Source organism: Stegodyphus dumicola, chromosome 5 (genome assembly GCF_044657685.1).
Source record: "Stegodyphus dumicola isolate Sdum_Otavi_A_Nest chromosome 5, ASM4465768v1".
NCBI lineage: Eukaryota > Metazoa > Arthropoda > Arachnida > Araneae > Eresidae > Stegodyphus > Stegodyphus dumicola.
This window is the reverse complement of record NC_140772.1, coordinates 144,743,516-144,758,031: the sequence shown is the minus strand read 5'-3', so window position 1 is coordinate 144,758,031 and position 14,516 is coordinate 144,743,516. Positions and strand designations below refer to the sequence as shown.

General features: G+C 33.3%; 1 protein-coding gene and 1 long non-coding RNA gene across 12 annotated transcripts in view; one reads left to right on the top strand and one right to left on the bottom strand.

Moving 5' to 3' along the window:
- LOC146997262 (uncharacterized) overlaps positions 1–14,516 on the bottom strand; it is a 135,423-nt gene that overhangs the window by 22,909 nt on the left and 97,998 nt on the right. The window contains exon 8 of one of the 9 annotated variants that reach the window (XM_085816315.1): positions 3,524–3,624. The exons of the other annotated variants lie outside the window; for them this stretch is intronic. Coding sequence (XP_085672441.1) covers positions 3,615–3,624 — 10 coding nt within the window. The 3' untranslated portion in view covers positions 3,524–3,614. Of the gene's footprint in view, positions 1–3,523; positions 3,625–14,516 lie in introns of those variants that run through there. 9 annotated transcript variants of the gene reach the window in all.
- The window catches only part of LOC146997263 (uncharacterized), a 33,991-nt gene that overhangs the window by 4,079 nt on the left and 15,396 nt on the right, over positions 1–14,516 (top strand). Inside the window, exon 2 of one of the 3 annotated variants that reach the window (XR_015040978.1) lies at positions 6,772–7,938. The exons of the other annotated variants lie outside the window; for them this stretch is intronic. This is a non-coding gene — a long non-coding RNA (uncharacterized LOC146997263). Of the gene's footprint in view, positions 1–6,771; positions 7,939–14,516 lie in introns of those variants that run through there. 3 annotated transcript variants of the gene reach the window in all.

Below are 14,516 nucleotides of genomic sequence, written 5' to 3'. Positions count from 1 at the left end.
TAGCTAACAGAAAGAGAGCTAGAAAAATATGGCAGAGGACCAGATGCCCAGAAGTTAAGAGAATTTTAAATCGGCTGAATCAGGAAGTCAGTACACGCACAAAACAAATGGTCTAGATATTTAGAATCACTCTCTACTGATGATCATGTATATGGAAAGCTGCTTCTAGATATAATAGATGCTACACAAATATTCTGCCCCTTAATGGCCCCTCTGGGATCACATACACAGAAACTGAGAAAGCTGAGTCACTAGCTGATCACTACGCTACTCAGTTTTACATTAACATCTCACACCCAGACACAGAACGCACAGTTAGTTACACTAACAATTTATACTTTTCATAACCAAAAACAGACAACATCCGTCTTGCTAAACCTTCGGAAGTTAACACCGCCACCTCCATACCTGTCCCTTTCAATGATGTTCGATCGATTATTGCGGCTTCCCCGCTCTCTCCAGATGAGTATGCGATGAGAATCGCTACTCAGACTGAATCTGCTCTCATCTGTAAAGAGTACTCGTCCCCATTCATTGTCTCTCCAATTCCGGTGTTCCCGGCACCACAGAGAACGCCTTCTCCGATGGGCAGGCGTTAGAGGTACACACCGTACAGGGCGTCGTGCAAACAGACCACCACCCTGCAGTCTTCTGGCCACGGTAAAACGCGATATCTGTCGTCCAGTCGCCTGCGTCGTGTGTCTAGCGATTTCTCCCGCTGTCTGCCGCCTGTTTCTTCTGGCCTGTAAGGCAATATACCGGTCATCTGCAGGTGTGGTTCCTCGTGAACGACCACTACTAAACCCCCGGATAGCTGTTCCTGTAGTTTTAAATTGTCTCCAAAGTCGTGAAACGATGCTGTGAGCAATTCCGATCTCTGCAGCCACACTTGTCACACGGCGGCCTTCCTCCAACTTCCCAATGACCTCGGGTAAAAGCATCCAGATGTCATCTAACAGATTGATTATTCGCCATTTCTCGCCGAGGCAGCAACTCAGTGTGATTTTAACTGCTATACGGTGTGCAATCTCTTTGCCAGAAATACTGATCTTTCACCGAGAACATGCTTTATACAACTCAGACACTCCCCCATTATGTCTACCTGCATATCTGCGCAAGTGCTACCGTAGATCACCTTACTTAATCTCGGGATTGGTCTTTCTGTCCGCTCTGCCTCTTCGTTCAGCTGATATGCTAATTTTTCGACTTCGTCCTTAATTTTTGCACACCAGTGTATTACACGTGCTATACACAGGATAAGGTACAACCCAGGAACCTGGAAATGATGTGTGTCTTTGTACCCTTCTAAAGGAGTATGGATTGAAAACAGCCTAGGCCTTCCCCGTAGCACACTGTAAATCACACTTCACCCAATAGGATTACTCCTCTGCCAGCCAACAGAAGTTCAACAAGCTCCCGCCTACCACCTGACTACTGAACCATTCAGCCTTGAATACTCGAGGAGAGGGGGAAGAAAAAAGAAGAAAAGGGCTTTTTCTTCTCTCTCCGCCCCCGATTGCCTCTGCTGCTCACACTCCAACTAGCTCTAGGTTTTAACTTCAAAACTCATCATCTTATATTTGCTGCAAACTCTGCCATTACTACTGATTATAATGTCACAATTGCTTTCATTTCATTTCACTGCCATAACTGCTCTTCGAATTTTTATTTTTACGAACTTCAGCAACATTATTTCTTTAACATTCGTAAAAGTATTAACTTACTACACTGGGATAAGGCTATGCCCAGGAACCCACTACAACTGAACATTAGTTCATCGAGGAAGGGCATACTCTAAATGAAGCTGCAGATGTCCAAATAAAAAAGGAAAAGAAAACCTATTCACAATAAATTGTTTCAACAAAGGAAACGATTGTGTGATTTTAGATGACAGTCGGAGAGTATTAGTATCAAATATTTTATTTCATCATACCACCAACAAATATTTTCTTTTGTTTCAGAAGCCCATCAAAAACTTACATGACAGCAAATGCAAATCTAGTATAAATAACGTTTATGTTGCTAAAATAAATTCTGATTTCCAAAGATGGCCTGTTTCTCGCATTGTTGGTAAATCATGGTTGATGGGCATTAAGAATGGTCTTTCCTCTAATTCACTGGACACACACAAATTAGCAGCACGTTGGTGTTAATTCTTTTTAATTCTGTATTAAAATATACAACTTTAAACTTAGTTGACATATGCGGCATTTGAAGTGCAAATAATAAAAATTTTTCTTAAATACTATGCTTTGTTGCTTATCTTTTAGAAATTTAAAGACCTGGAATTCTGCAATTCTGAGTAAAAAATGAAAATAAAAAACAATTAACACCAACAAAAACTTGTGGTAACATGACAGACAAATTATTACAAATACTACAAAAGATCATGCCTTTTCATTTTATTTAACCATATGTTAAAGCAGTATTCTTTATTAGACCTGGAAAAGTTAGAAACAGGAATATATTTTACTACAAAAACTACACGACGATTTTGAAATTAGAAGCTTTTCTGTATGAATTCCACTCTAAAACAATGCAAGTGCAGTCTTGACGATAAGAAAGTCAAATTTATTGAAATTTAAATTTGTATTTCCATTTTAATTTTCATTTTCCTAAAAACATTTGTCAACTTTGCAGGATTTCATCTTCAAGTATATATGTACAGACATTTAAAGTTCTGATGTATTAACATCTCGTGGAAATACACCTATCCCTCGATTTATACAGTACTTACCTGTTTTACATGATTTCAGTTTTACACAGTTTAAAAATTAACAGATTTCAAAAACTTAGTAAAATAGTATTTGCTGCATAAATGCAAATACATACATTTGAAGTCATTTTTTAATCTCATTTCTTTGGTAACACTGGTGGCAACAACAAGGATGGGGATTCCCCGTGTTAGGGGAATCTCAATAGTATGTATATGTATTTCATAACAGTAAAATTTTAAATTATATGGTTCACGCGAACTAATGCAGTATCAGTATTTTAGCAGCAAGGATTACATCATTTTTATCTACATATCTGAATGTTTACTAGCAAGTTTTCAACATTTATAGTTTTTGTGGCATTTTTTATAATTTATGTAAATTTTTTAAAGTATTATAATGCCAAAACGATTTTTAAAAAAAAATCAAAAATGAAATTAGAAGCAAAAATTAAAATATTAGATCATCTATGTAATAGAGAAGGAGTAACAAATGTTGCTAAATTTTACTCCATGAACGAAGCCACAATAAGGACAATTAAAAAAAAAAAATGAAGACTCTACTAGAAAAAGAATTAGATATGGGTAAAAGACGAAAATTTAAAATGGATTCCAATTGATACTGATGCTATTAGAAACAAGGCTTTAAAAATTTATAAAGCACTTAAGAATCGGTCACTATCGACTTTGTCAGATGAAAAAAAGGTATCTTTTTCCACAAATCATGGTTGGTTTGAGAGATTTAATAATATTTAAACAAAGGCATTCTTTACATAATCTAAGATTGAAAGGAGAAAGTGCATCTGCTGATTCGAATGTAACAACAATATCCAGCAAAATTTGCTGAAATCAATTGCCACGATCTCCTACATTTCTGATCAGATCTTCAATGCTGACGTGTCTACGTTGTTCTGAAAAAAAAAAAAAAAAAAATACAGTCAAAAGTCGTTAATCCGGACTCGTCGGGACTTCGGCGATTCCGGATTATCGATTTTTCCGGATTATAGATCATCAGTTTAAATCTCGTAAGATGGCATGCAGAAATTCTAAAATTAAAAATATGAAACCGTAATTTATGAAATAAAGAACAATTATGATCTAAAGGGTATCAAAATTTACAAAAAAAAAAAAAGCTTAATATTTATTTGTTTACTTTATTAAACATTTCTTTCAATGTAAGTTGTTTAAGTTGCTTCATTTTATGTGATACTAATACTTTCTCTTTAATTCTATAAACAGACATAATTTCTTTTCAGTTAAAGAGTTCTGCTGTTCAAGTCCCGTTAATTGCTGTGCCGAGAATACCGACTAACTGGTCAATGGAAATTTTTTCGTTTTCACTAACCTCTCTGTCACATTCTTCATGTCTTTATCCATTTTTTTCAGCAATTTCACTTTTTGTTTGTTGGACATTGAAACATACTTTCGTTTTGTAGATCCTTTGGAAGTTCCAGCATCGGAAATTCTATTTGACATAATCGAAAGTTCAAGTTTACTTTTATAAAATTGCTCTTACAGTCTGCAAAAAATAATAAGCGGGATCCTATTCGAAGATTAAGGAACAACGCAATCATTAACATTAACTGAAATAGATAATTAGATAATTTTAGCCTACACCGTCCGTTATACATTAAACGCGCAGGCGAAAACGTATTCTGCGCTTGCTCACACGCATATGCGCAGTAGTCAAGTTCTTACGCGCTCGCGTAAAACGCCTGTGCTAACGCGGCACATGCGCAGAAAGTTTTTAGCTTTGAGGTCCGGATTATAGATCATTCCGGATTATAGGTGTCCGAATTAACGACTTTTGACTGTACCTTGCAAATCAGCTAGTGGTCATAAGGTAGTGAAAAGTCATACAATTTTTTTCTGTTGCAATGCTTCAGGCAATTATATAATGAAACCATTGGTTATTAACAAATCAAAAACACCATGTTCATTTAAAGGAACAAATATAAATAACCTTCCCTTTTATTGGATGCCTAACAGGAAAGCACGGGTCACTGCCATAAGGTTCAATGAATGATTTCTTACCATGTTTGTCCCAGATGTCAAAAATTATTTAGGTAAAAAAGGATTGCCTTTTAAGACTCTTCTTTTAATAGATAATGCACCTGGTCATCTTCAAAATTTACAACACAAAAAAGTAGAAATAGTCTTTTTGCCCAAAAAATACAACTTCTTTATTACAGCCATTGAATCAAGTAATATTTTCTGGCTTTTACAACATTGTGTATATCAAACAAACCTTTAGGTATATTTTAGAAAAAATGGAGAATAATGAATCTTACTCTTATGGATGCTTGGAAGAAATTTACAATCTTAGATTGTGTTGGACTGTCATATACTCAGATTAAACAATCAATGCTCAACGCATGCTGGAAAGCAATACGCTGGATGTTGCTAAAGATGAGAATGATAGATTACCATTAGAGTGTGAATATTCTCAGATCACTAAATTGGCTCAAACTGTAGTAGGAGAAGGTTTTGAGGATTTAGCTCAAGCATATATTAAAGGAATAATGGTTGATGAAGAACTAAATGAGGATGAGTTAGTTAACATGATTCATGAAACAAATAAACATGATGAAGACCAATCTGAACCAGCTGCATTCACAGCTAAAGTCATCAGTGTAGGACTTGAATTGGGAAGAAAATTAGGTAATCATTTTTTACAATATGACACAAATGTCGAATGAAATCTCCGATTCCAAGGGGAGCTTAGTAAGTGTTTAAATCTATATACGGATGTTTAAAAAGATTTAGGGGGACAAAAAAACAACAGGCAATTGTTAATTATGGATTTCATCATGAAGTCTAGTCGATGTGAGATCTCCCCTAATTTATCATCTATTGAAGCAGAATTGTATCACGAATACTCAAGTGATGAAAGAGACATCATACCAATCAAGAAGAAAAAACTAATAATTCATGAAAGTGATGTCAGTCCAAAATCAACTCTAAATATGAGAATATTTGTAGAAATTTCCTGTTCTTTCAATTCGAGCCACAATTTTTCATAAATGCTACATACTTTCATTACATTATCAGGTTGCATACTTCTGATGTCTGTGTAATTTATTTAATTGATGATGTAATTTATTTAATTGATAACTAAATATACTCGATTATGTTTTCACAAGGCTTGCTAATGTTTTTTTAAATAACACGAAAATAATCATGCAATGCAATAAAAATAGAACATCATTTTCCTGCCTCAGAATATACTACTAATAACAGGTTGTTTAAAGAGCAAAATATACAAAATTTAAATTAAATAATTATTTCCTTTTACTCAGTTGAATATACATTTAATTCATAAACATGTATATGCAGATAAAATTAGCTATGTCAATAAAGTTCTGCAAAGAATAATGAACGTGATCCTATTAGTTAAGTGTTGCAACTTTATTTCATATGAAATATTTTCTATATAGTCATTCCTTAAAAGTAGTCTCTGAATAATTAAACCAATTAAATTTGTTTCTAAATGTACTTGGGTTAATTGATAAAAGCAAGGCTTTTTTTTAAATGGCAAGCTGATTTTTAATTGATTTCATACTTAGATACATCATTATACATACATTAATAAAATAAATAAAATTCTAATTATGTTAGGGCAGTTTCCATTTTGCTGGTGTTTACTAAAGAAAATTTTACAGATAGCATTTTTAACAAAAACGCTGTTTATGATCATTTAAGATTTAAAAATAAATAAATAAATAAATAAAGAGAGAGAGAGATTATTTTGTAAGTATTCATCAAGAATATTTCTTCCAATTTATGTTTTCGAAGAAACGCCTTTATTACACCAAAGTAAAAAAAAATTATCCCTCTACCAAAACTTAAATCTGTATCGATTAAAAAAAGAACAGTAATGCGTATTTAATAAGAACACAGGAATAAATTGTATTAAAACTCAAATCTATTTGTAAATTGTTCTTCTCTAAACTTATGCTTTGAACCTGAAATATTTTGAATGAAATAGTGCTTTTTTATTTATTTTAAGACTTGATCTATTTTAAATTTACCTAAAATACCTAAAATAATTATTTTAGCTTTTCAAGAGTTTCTTTTACATTGCTGAATTTGATGAAGGTGTACAAACGGTGCCAAATTCTTGGTTTTGGGCTGATATGGATAAATGACATATGTAATATGAAAAAATGAATCAAACTGAACAAAATGATTGCATCACATCAAGCCCCAGATTATTGAGAACTTTGGCAATTTCACCGGGTTCTCTAAATTTTTGCATCGACAAGTATGATATTTTCTATAATTATGTGTTCTTGTTGCTCATTTTTCTCACTGTATAATTTAGAAAGCTGAATAGAACATGGAAAATGCTGTTATGAATGACATCAGTACCAAAATATTTTTAAAATATAGTAACATCTCCATTTTTAGTACTTTTATCCATAAATTATTAGTACGAGTTGGTAGTTTGGTTTTTGAATCTTAACATTATTTTAATTACCAGACTAGTTGTTTAAAAATAGGAATGCATGTATTAAAAAATTCAAAAATTAACAATCATATCAGGATATAATATATATTTGCTTTAACATTTAACTGCATTTTTTTTATACAAATTTGATGCTCTCAAAATCTATTCGGTCACCTTAATTTTGCAGTGGAAAAATAATGAAATAGTATAATCCTACAATTCGAAACCATAAAAATTCTATTTGATTTATTTATTGAATAAATTGTTGCAAAATATCTGAAATTTGCAGAATTTTATAAAATAATGTAGCCATGACTGTTAATTTAATTTTACATCAAATATTTCGATAATTATACATGAGCAAATAAATGCTGCTAGAACATTTAGATGTTTAATCTAACATTAAATGATTATTTAATTCATTCTTTTTGCTTTATGTTAAATTATTGTTTATGAGTGATAACGGAAATTTAAAATTTTCAGTGAAAAAGGCATAGAAAAGTTAAAGTTGGCTATGAAGTTTTCAGACATCGAAAAGTGCAGAATTTGGTGCAGAAACAACGACAACAAAAAAAAAAAAAAAAAAAAAAAAAAAAAAAAAAAACACCAGCGATTTAAATTCTCCGATTCTTCAGATGAGTAAAAAAAGTAAACAAGTAAAAAACAGTAAAAAAGTACTATAGTAAAAAAGCTAGCAGAGCTGTGCTTGCCATTGCTACCAGAGTGCACACAAGGAAAATATTTTCAACCAGAATTTTCTGCATCTGTTTTAGCTAGTCCTCACTGCAAATCTGAGGACTAATACTCCAAAAGCAGGCTCATCAGAAAGACCCAATAAAGGTTTCGTACTGTTGCATTCCTGTACAGGTTCATGCAATTTGGAGTGATTAACGATGACACTTAATAAACACACAATGTATTTGCCAGTATTATTCAGGACATCTCCAAAAACATGTTTACAGTCGTCCAAAAACTGCGACAAGCACATTGAAACAATCAGCAACAGAGCCTTTAGGCTGTAACAGTGAAGACAGCTTCACAGCAAAGTGCTAGAGTACAGCTCCCGACTAGGTTCAGTCTTCTCAGAACTCGACGTACTGTCGAGATTCTCGACGCTACAACTCGCGATGCACTCCACAATAAGCACTAGAATACAGCTTCTGACTCAGTTCAATCGTTCTTGGAGCTCAACACACTCCAAGATAAGACTCGATGATGCACTAACTCGCGATACATTAAGAGACTCTCTCTACGCACTCCCCAATCAACTCAATACTAGACTGAAAATCAACTCGATAGACTCGAGATACTACTGCTACTCCGCATACAGGCAGGGTTTATATAGCTTTTAGCATGCATTCGAGAACATTCTAAGTCAAACCAGTAAGAACTCGTTCTAAATGGTTCTCCATCCGTCTACGGCATATTGCCAATTTCGCTGAAAGATGTTGCCAAATGGGTGATTTCTCGCCAAATCTAGCAAATCCTAAACCTGCTTTGTGGGAAATCTATCTTACCGCAGCTGGAAATTTTTTAACAGTAACTTTCTGAATTTGCCAATAGTCAATTTTTTAAAAGTGTTCTGTTTTCAGGTTTTTAGAATAATTATGTAATAAAGACACAATAACACGCCGAATAAATACTAATTCAGAAGTCAAACAACAAAAATCAGCGTTATATTTACAAAATTTTCACAGTGACTGTTTACTGTGAAAATTTTGTAAATATAACGCTGATTTTTGTTGTTTGACTTCTGAATTAAATATGTAATACCCTGACCTTTTCTCTTCCGCAGAACTTCAACATCTAATCTTAAAAAATTTAAATTCTTTATCAAGTAGATTACAAATATTGCAAGAAAAGGTGGAGTTGCTGAAAACTCCTAACTGTGCAATCAACCGAAAAATTCAGAATTAAATATATTCCAATTAAAAACTGAATTAGAACTTCAATTTTTAGAGAGAATGTTTCTCAACAACATAGCTCCTGTGGTATTGTAAAATAATATTTTACATTAATCCTAATAGTTTTTTTTTTTTTTTTTTATTTTGTTTACTTTTTGCACACATTTTCATTTTATAAAGTAATTTCTGTTACGTTTTTGCTTAAATGAAATTTTCTATTTCAGTATTATCTTATTTTCTTTATATAAAAACTAACTGCATAAAATGTACTAAAATACAAATATGGAACTCAAAGCAATGAAAACGTTATGATTTTATAAATAAGTTTCCATTACATTTGCATTTTATTTTGAGGAAAGTTAGATTTCTTGAGTGTTCTGTGAAGTTGAAATAATTTTCTTAAATGATAGAATAAGAAATCTTGTTGGTTATGCATTTATAGATTAAAGTCAATTTTTATTTATATATTTATTTATTTAGGTCAATGAATTGAAACATATTAATGTTAAAGGAGACTAACGTAAACATATTAATAGTAATCGTAACAAATATTTTGAAGTGATGTCGGACACGCTAGCCGAAGAGTACAGTTGGGTAAGTGAAAAAAAAAAGGGGGGCATTTAAATCCCTGAAGTTATCATAGGTTATTTTACATAAGTCAACATTTATAAATATATTTTTATGTACATCATCATTTACAAAATATCTTGATAACTTACATTACGTATAATATGAAATCTGCCAAATTAAGTCACACCCAGCACCCGTAGCTCTCAGCCTGAGTCAAATCTTAATTATTCAAAAAATCGAATAAATTTCCAGACTTCCATGAATAGTGCATAGTGCTACTAAATGCATATGTGACCATCCCAGAAGAAATAAAGCAGGTAAATATTAGCATCTGGAAAGATATCCCAATGCATGAAGGAAGAGTAATATATTTAGTGTATGAACCTGTTATGTCAAGAAGACTTTAAATGAATTAGAAGACAACATAAAATAGCAGTTTTATCTGATCGCAAATGTTTAAAATGTTATTTAAAATGTCTAACTTTTTTTTATTCTTAAAATGATGTTTAATCCTCATTTGTTCTGCTATTTAATTTTTATGATGTATTGTTACTTAGTTTGTTATCTATCCACTTGTCAGTAATTGAGCTGAATTAAGTAAAGCTTTGTTCTTTTACATTATATTTTACCGCTCGATCAGGCCGACTGCCGTACCAAAGCACTCGGGTTCGAATCTCGGAAAAGGTTCGGGGGTTGTAAATGCATAGTGTCTGTGCATCATGGGGGCACCCAAAATATGCTGCAAGCCGAAAAGTTCTTTCAAGAAGCTGATCGTAGGGAAAGAGAACTTGAAAATCCTTGGACTCGTCCTCCGTGTGATAGTTGCATCGCAAAAATGTTATGGTTTTTAATTAATTGACTTTCTGTTTAAATATGCAGTAATTATAATTAAAAATTCACAAGTAAATTTTCAATTTAATGTATTTTTTAGAGATAGTGCAAACTCATCTCCCTGCAACAATTGAAAAGAAAGGTGCTACTATAACAGTTAATCTCAAAAAGGTTGGTGGGTGGTAAATGTATAGTGTCTGTGCAGCATGGGGGCACCCAAAATATGCTGCAACAAAGTTGCTACTACACTCATGTCCATAAATTAAGGATAATTCGGAGTCATGCGGAAATCGAACTCTAAAATATACTAAAATATCACCTGTAACATCACAACACACATCTTCAAGAATCATATGCAAATTTTAGGAAGTAACCAGATGACACCGATGGTACTTCACAATGACGAGAATGTAAGAAAGTGATATATAACGAATACAGGCAAAGAAGTAAAATTGTTCGCAGGCACTTTATAAGCATTTCAGTGCAATAACCAAATAGTTCGCAGGGGCTTTATAAGCATTTCAGTGCAATAACCGACAAAGGACGCATTTGGATGATTTTTTACGTGGTAGAATTATCGGCCGTCTGGAATGTGGGCGTACCCAACTGGAAGTATCAGACAAACTTGGAATTGCCCAGAGTGTCATCTCCAGCCTTTGGCAACGATTCCCAGATGATGGTAATGTGAGTAGACGTTACAGCACAGGTCGCCCCAGAGTTACAGCGCCGAATAAGGACCGGTATTTGGCAGTTACTGCCAAAACAAACAGGTGGAGCACAGCCTGAGACCTGCCTCGTCAGCTCTCTTCAGCCACTGGTACGACAATTTCAAGGCAGACCGTGTACAGACGCTTAGGGCAGATTGGTTTATATGTTCGTAGACCTGTCAGATGCGTTCCACTTACTGCAACTCACTGTCGCCTGCGGTTAGCCTGGAGTAGAGAGCATGCACTGTGGACACCGCAACAGTGGGCTTGTGTGATGTTTTCCGACGAGTCCAGGTTTAGCTTGCAGTCTGATTCTCGCCGGACTTTCATATGGAGAGCTCCAGGTATTCATTACCACCAAGAAAGCATCATTGAACGACACCGTTACAGTGGTGTAGGAGTGCTCGTTTGGGGTGGAATTATTCTGGGTTCCAGAACTGACCTTCATGTTCAAATTGGAATCATGACAAGCCATATCTATCGGGACGTCATTCTGGAACAACATGTACATTTGTTTCGGGGTGCCATGGGCACACAATTTGTTTATGGATGACAACGCCAGTCCTCACCGTGCAAATATCGTAAGCGAATGCCTTCAATCGGAGGATATCACCCGTACAGACTGGCCAGCATTCTCACCAGACTTGAACCAGTAGAACACGTGTGGGACATGCTTGGCCGACGAGTTGCAGCCCGTCAACCTCCTTCTACATGTCTACCGGAACTTCGGAGTGCATTGCTTTTTGAGTGATGTAATATCCCCCAAGATCAGATCGATAATTTGATACTCAGATGCCTAGGCGTTGTACGGACTGTATTGCATCGTCTGGGAGACATACAATGTATTAACAATCAAACCAACCATGTAATATTGGTTTTTTGTAAATAAGTTTTTTTTCTTTTTTCTTTTTTGGTAATTTGCTCCAGGGAGAAAAAAAATCGCTAATTTTTTTAATAATATCAAACATATAGCACCTGTTTTTGCTCTTTACCTTTTGTTTAATAAATAAGCTTTACAAATAAGTCAAATTTGTTTTGCTTCTAACTTTTCCTTTGCCTGATTTTGCATTATCCTTAATTTATGGACATGAGTGTATAACAGCGAGTACTTTTGTGTACAGAAGCTGTCTTGAAAGCTTAGAATCTAAAATTTTAAGTTTGTATTTGTTTTTACTGAATTGTAAGTATTATAAATTCATATGTTTGGAAGCGTCCGAGTTTCAAAAATAATAAAAGTATAAATGATAAATAATAAAGCTTCAAAATAGTAAATCAAACAATCATCAAAATGTTTAGTACCTATTTAAAAATTTGGAGCTTTCTTTCAATTTTAAAGTAATTTAAAATTTAATAAATAGCTTTAAAACTCTTGCCAGTCACTGCTCATCTCAATGCATATAATAGCATTATAATTTTTTATAATAATAATGCATATTTTGTTTAATTTCATGAGGCTGAAGGAGACATTGTAAACTTATATTATGAATACGAGTCATATTTTGTAAAATTCGATGAAAGGCCATTCGAAAAACATGTATACATTGACAGAATTGCCGATATAAATAAAATATGTTATTAACAATATTAACTTCTTATTAATTAAGAAAAGGCTGCATTAAATATATTAAAAGGATCTTTTAAAATTTTTGCAGGAAATGAATTTAAGTTTCTCTTAAGTGAATGGATATTTTTATATCTTTATTACCGTATTTGCAGGCGCATAAGGCACATCCCCCTTTTTTTATACACATTTCATTATAATGAATTTACAGTATTTTAAATATAAATACAAAGTAATACTTTATACCCACAATTCATCTGGGGAAGAGCTTTTAATTTTCTTCATCAAAACCTAAACACTCATCACCATAGCTAAATGAAAAGTCACTTGAAACCTCTCCTAAATCAGCATTCGAGTCCTCATACAACAGATTGTCCTCTGTACCATCCAGTGTATTAATAATGCCACACTTCATACATGATTTAACCTCTGCCTCTGTTTTCACAGCATCCCAAGATGCTTTGACCCATTCACAAACTTTCCAAATGTTAGGCCTTCCCCTTCTTCTTGATGGTGTAACCTCAAAATTTGAAGCCTGCATCCAGCTTGCATGCTTTGTTACAGCAATTTCAACATTGTTTTTGAACCATAATTTGCCAACAAACTTAAGAAACACCAAACAGTTGAAATTTCCCACACTTAAAAGTCGTTCGCAAAAATTGCAGTTTTCATGCCAGATGCACATTTACTAAGCTCTCCGTAACTGTAATATTCCCACACATCGCAAGGAAACAAGAAAAAAATCACATAACTCCAAAAAAAGAGGAAATTTCCAGAAATTAATGCAATCAAAAACTGAGTATCGACATACAAGATGCACCTCCTTTTTTTCCCGACTTATTTTCAAAGAAAAAAAGTGCGTCTTATACACTAGAAAATTTGCTATTTAAAACTTTCTTACATTTATTGGAAAACAAATTGTTTTATATGCTTAATTTCATTCACATAACTATGCTCACTGTAGTTATTGGCTATACTAAATATTTGAATGAAGAAATGTAAGTTTTATTTGCACAAAAACTATTAGCATGTGTTTTATAGCAATACACGCAAGTACACAAAAGTGATACACAAAAACTATGAGCATATAGTTTTATAGCAATTTATGAGAGCAAAGTTTTACATAAAAATGTAAATGAATCATAAACGCATCTGTTATATAATTTCAATACAATGAGATATAACAATAATCACTGAGGAAATCTGATATGATTGTGATGACTATATTCAATAATTAAAAAATTCCAAAGATTCCAGTAAGATTTTAATAACTGGAAGAGTAACTTCTTACTGGATCAATAAAATGCTTTTCTGCTGTTATCAGTTTTACTGGAGGAGATGTCTGAAATACTGCTATTGCGACATTATACTGATTAAACTAATGTAACACTGTGCGACACCCACACAGATCTTTAAAGCAGCAATTCTCAACAGGTGGTACACAAGATAAAAAATAGGTGGTAGGCAAAGAAACAAAGTTCAAAAATTCTATGAAGAAAAAAAGAACAATTGTTAGAAAATTCCTGTGATTGCACTTCCACTGAAGATTTCATAAATAACAACTTTTGGCTACACCGAAAAAAAGAATTTAAAGGCATTTCAAATAAAGCTAAATTTTTATTGCCTTTTCGCACAACCTATTTGTGTGAACAAGGATTTTCTTCCATGTTTTATTTGAAAAATAAATACAGAATAAAATTAAAAGTGGATCACACTTAAAGCTAAGTGAAATAAGGCCAGACAAAGAAATTGATCTCTCTTAAACAGGCCCAAATTTTAC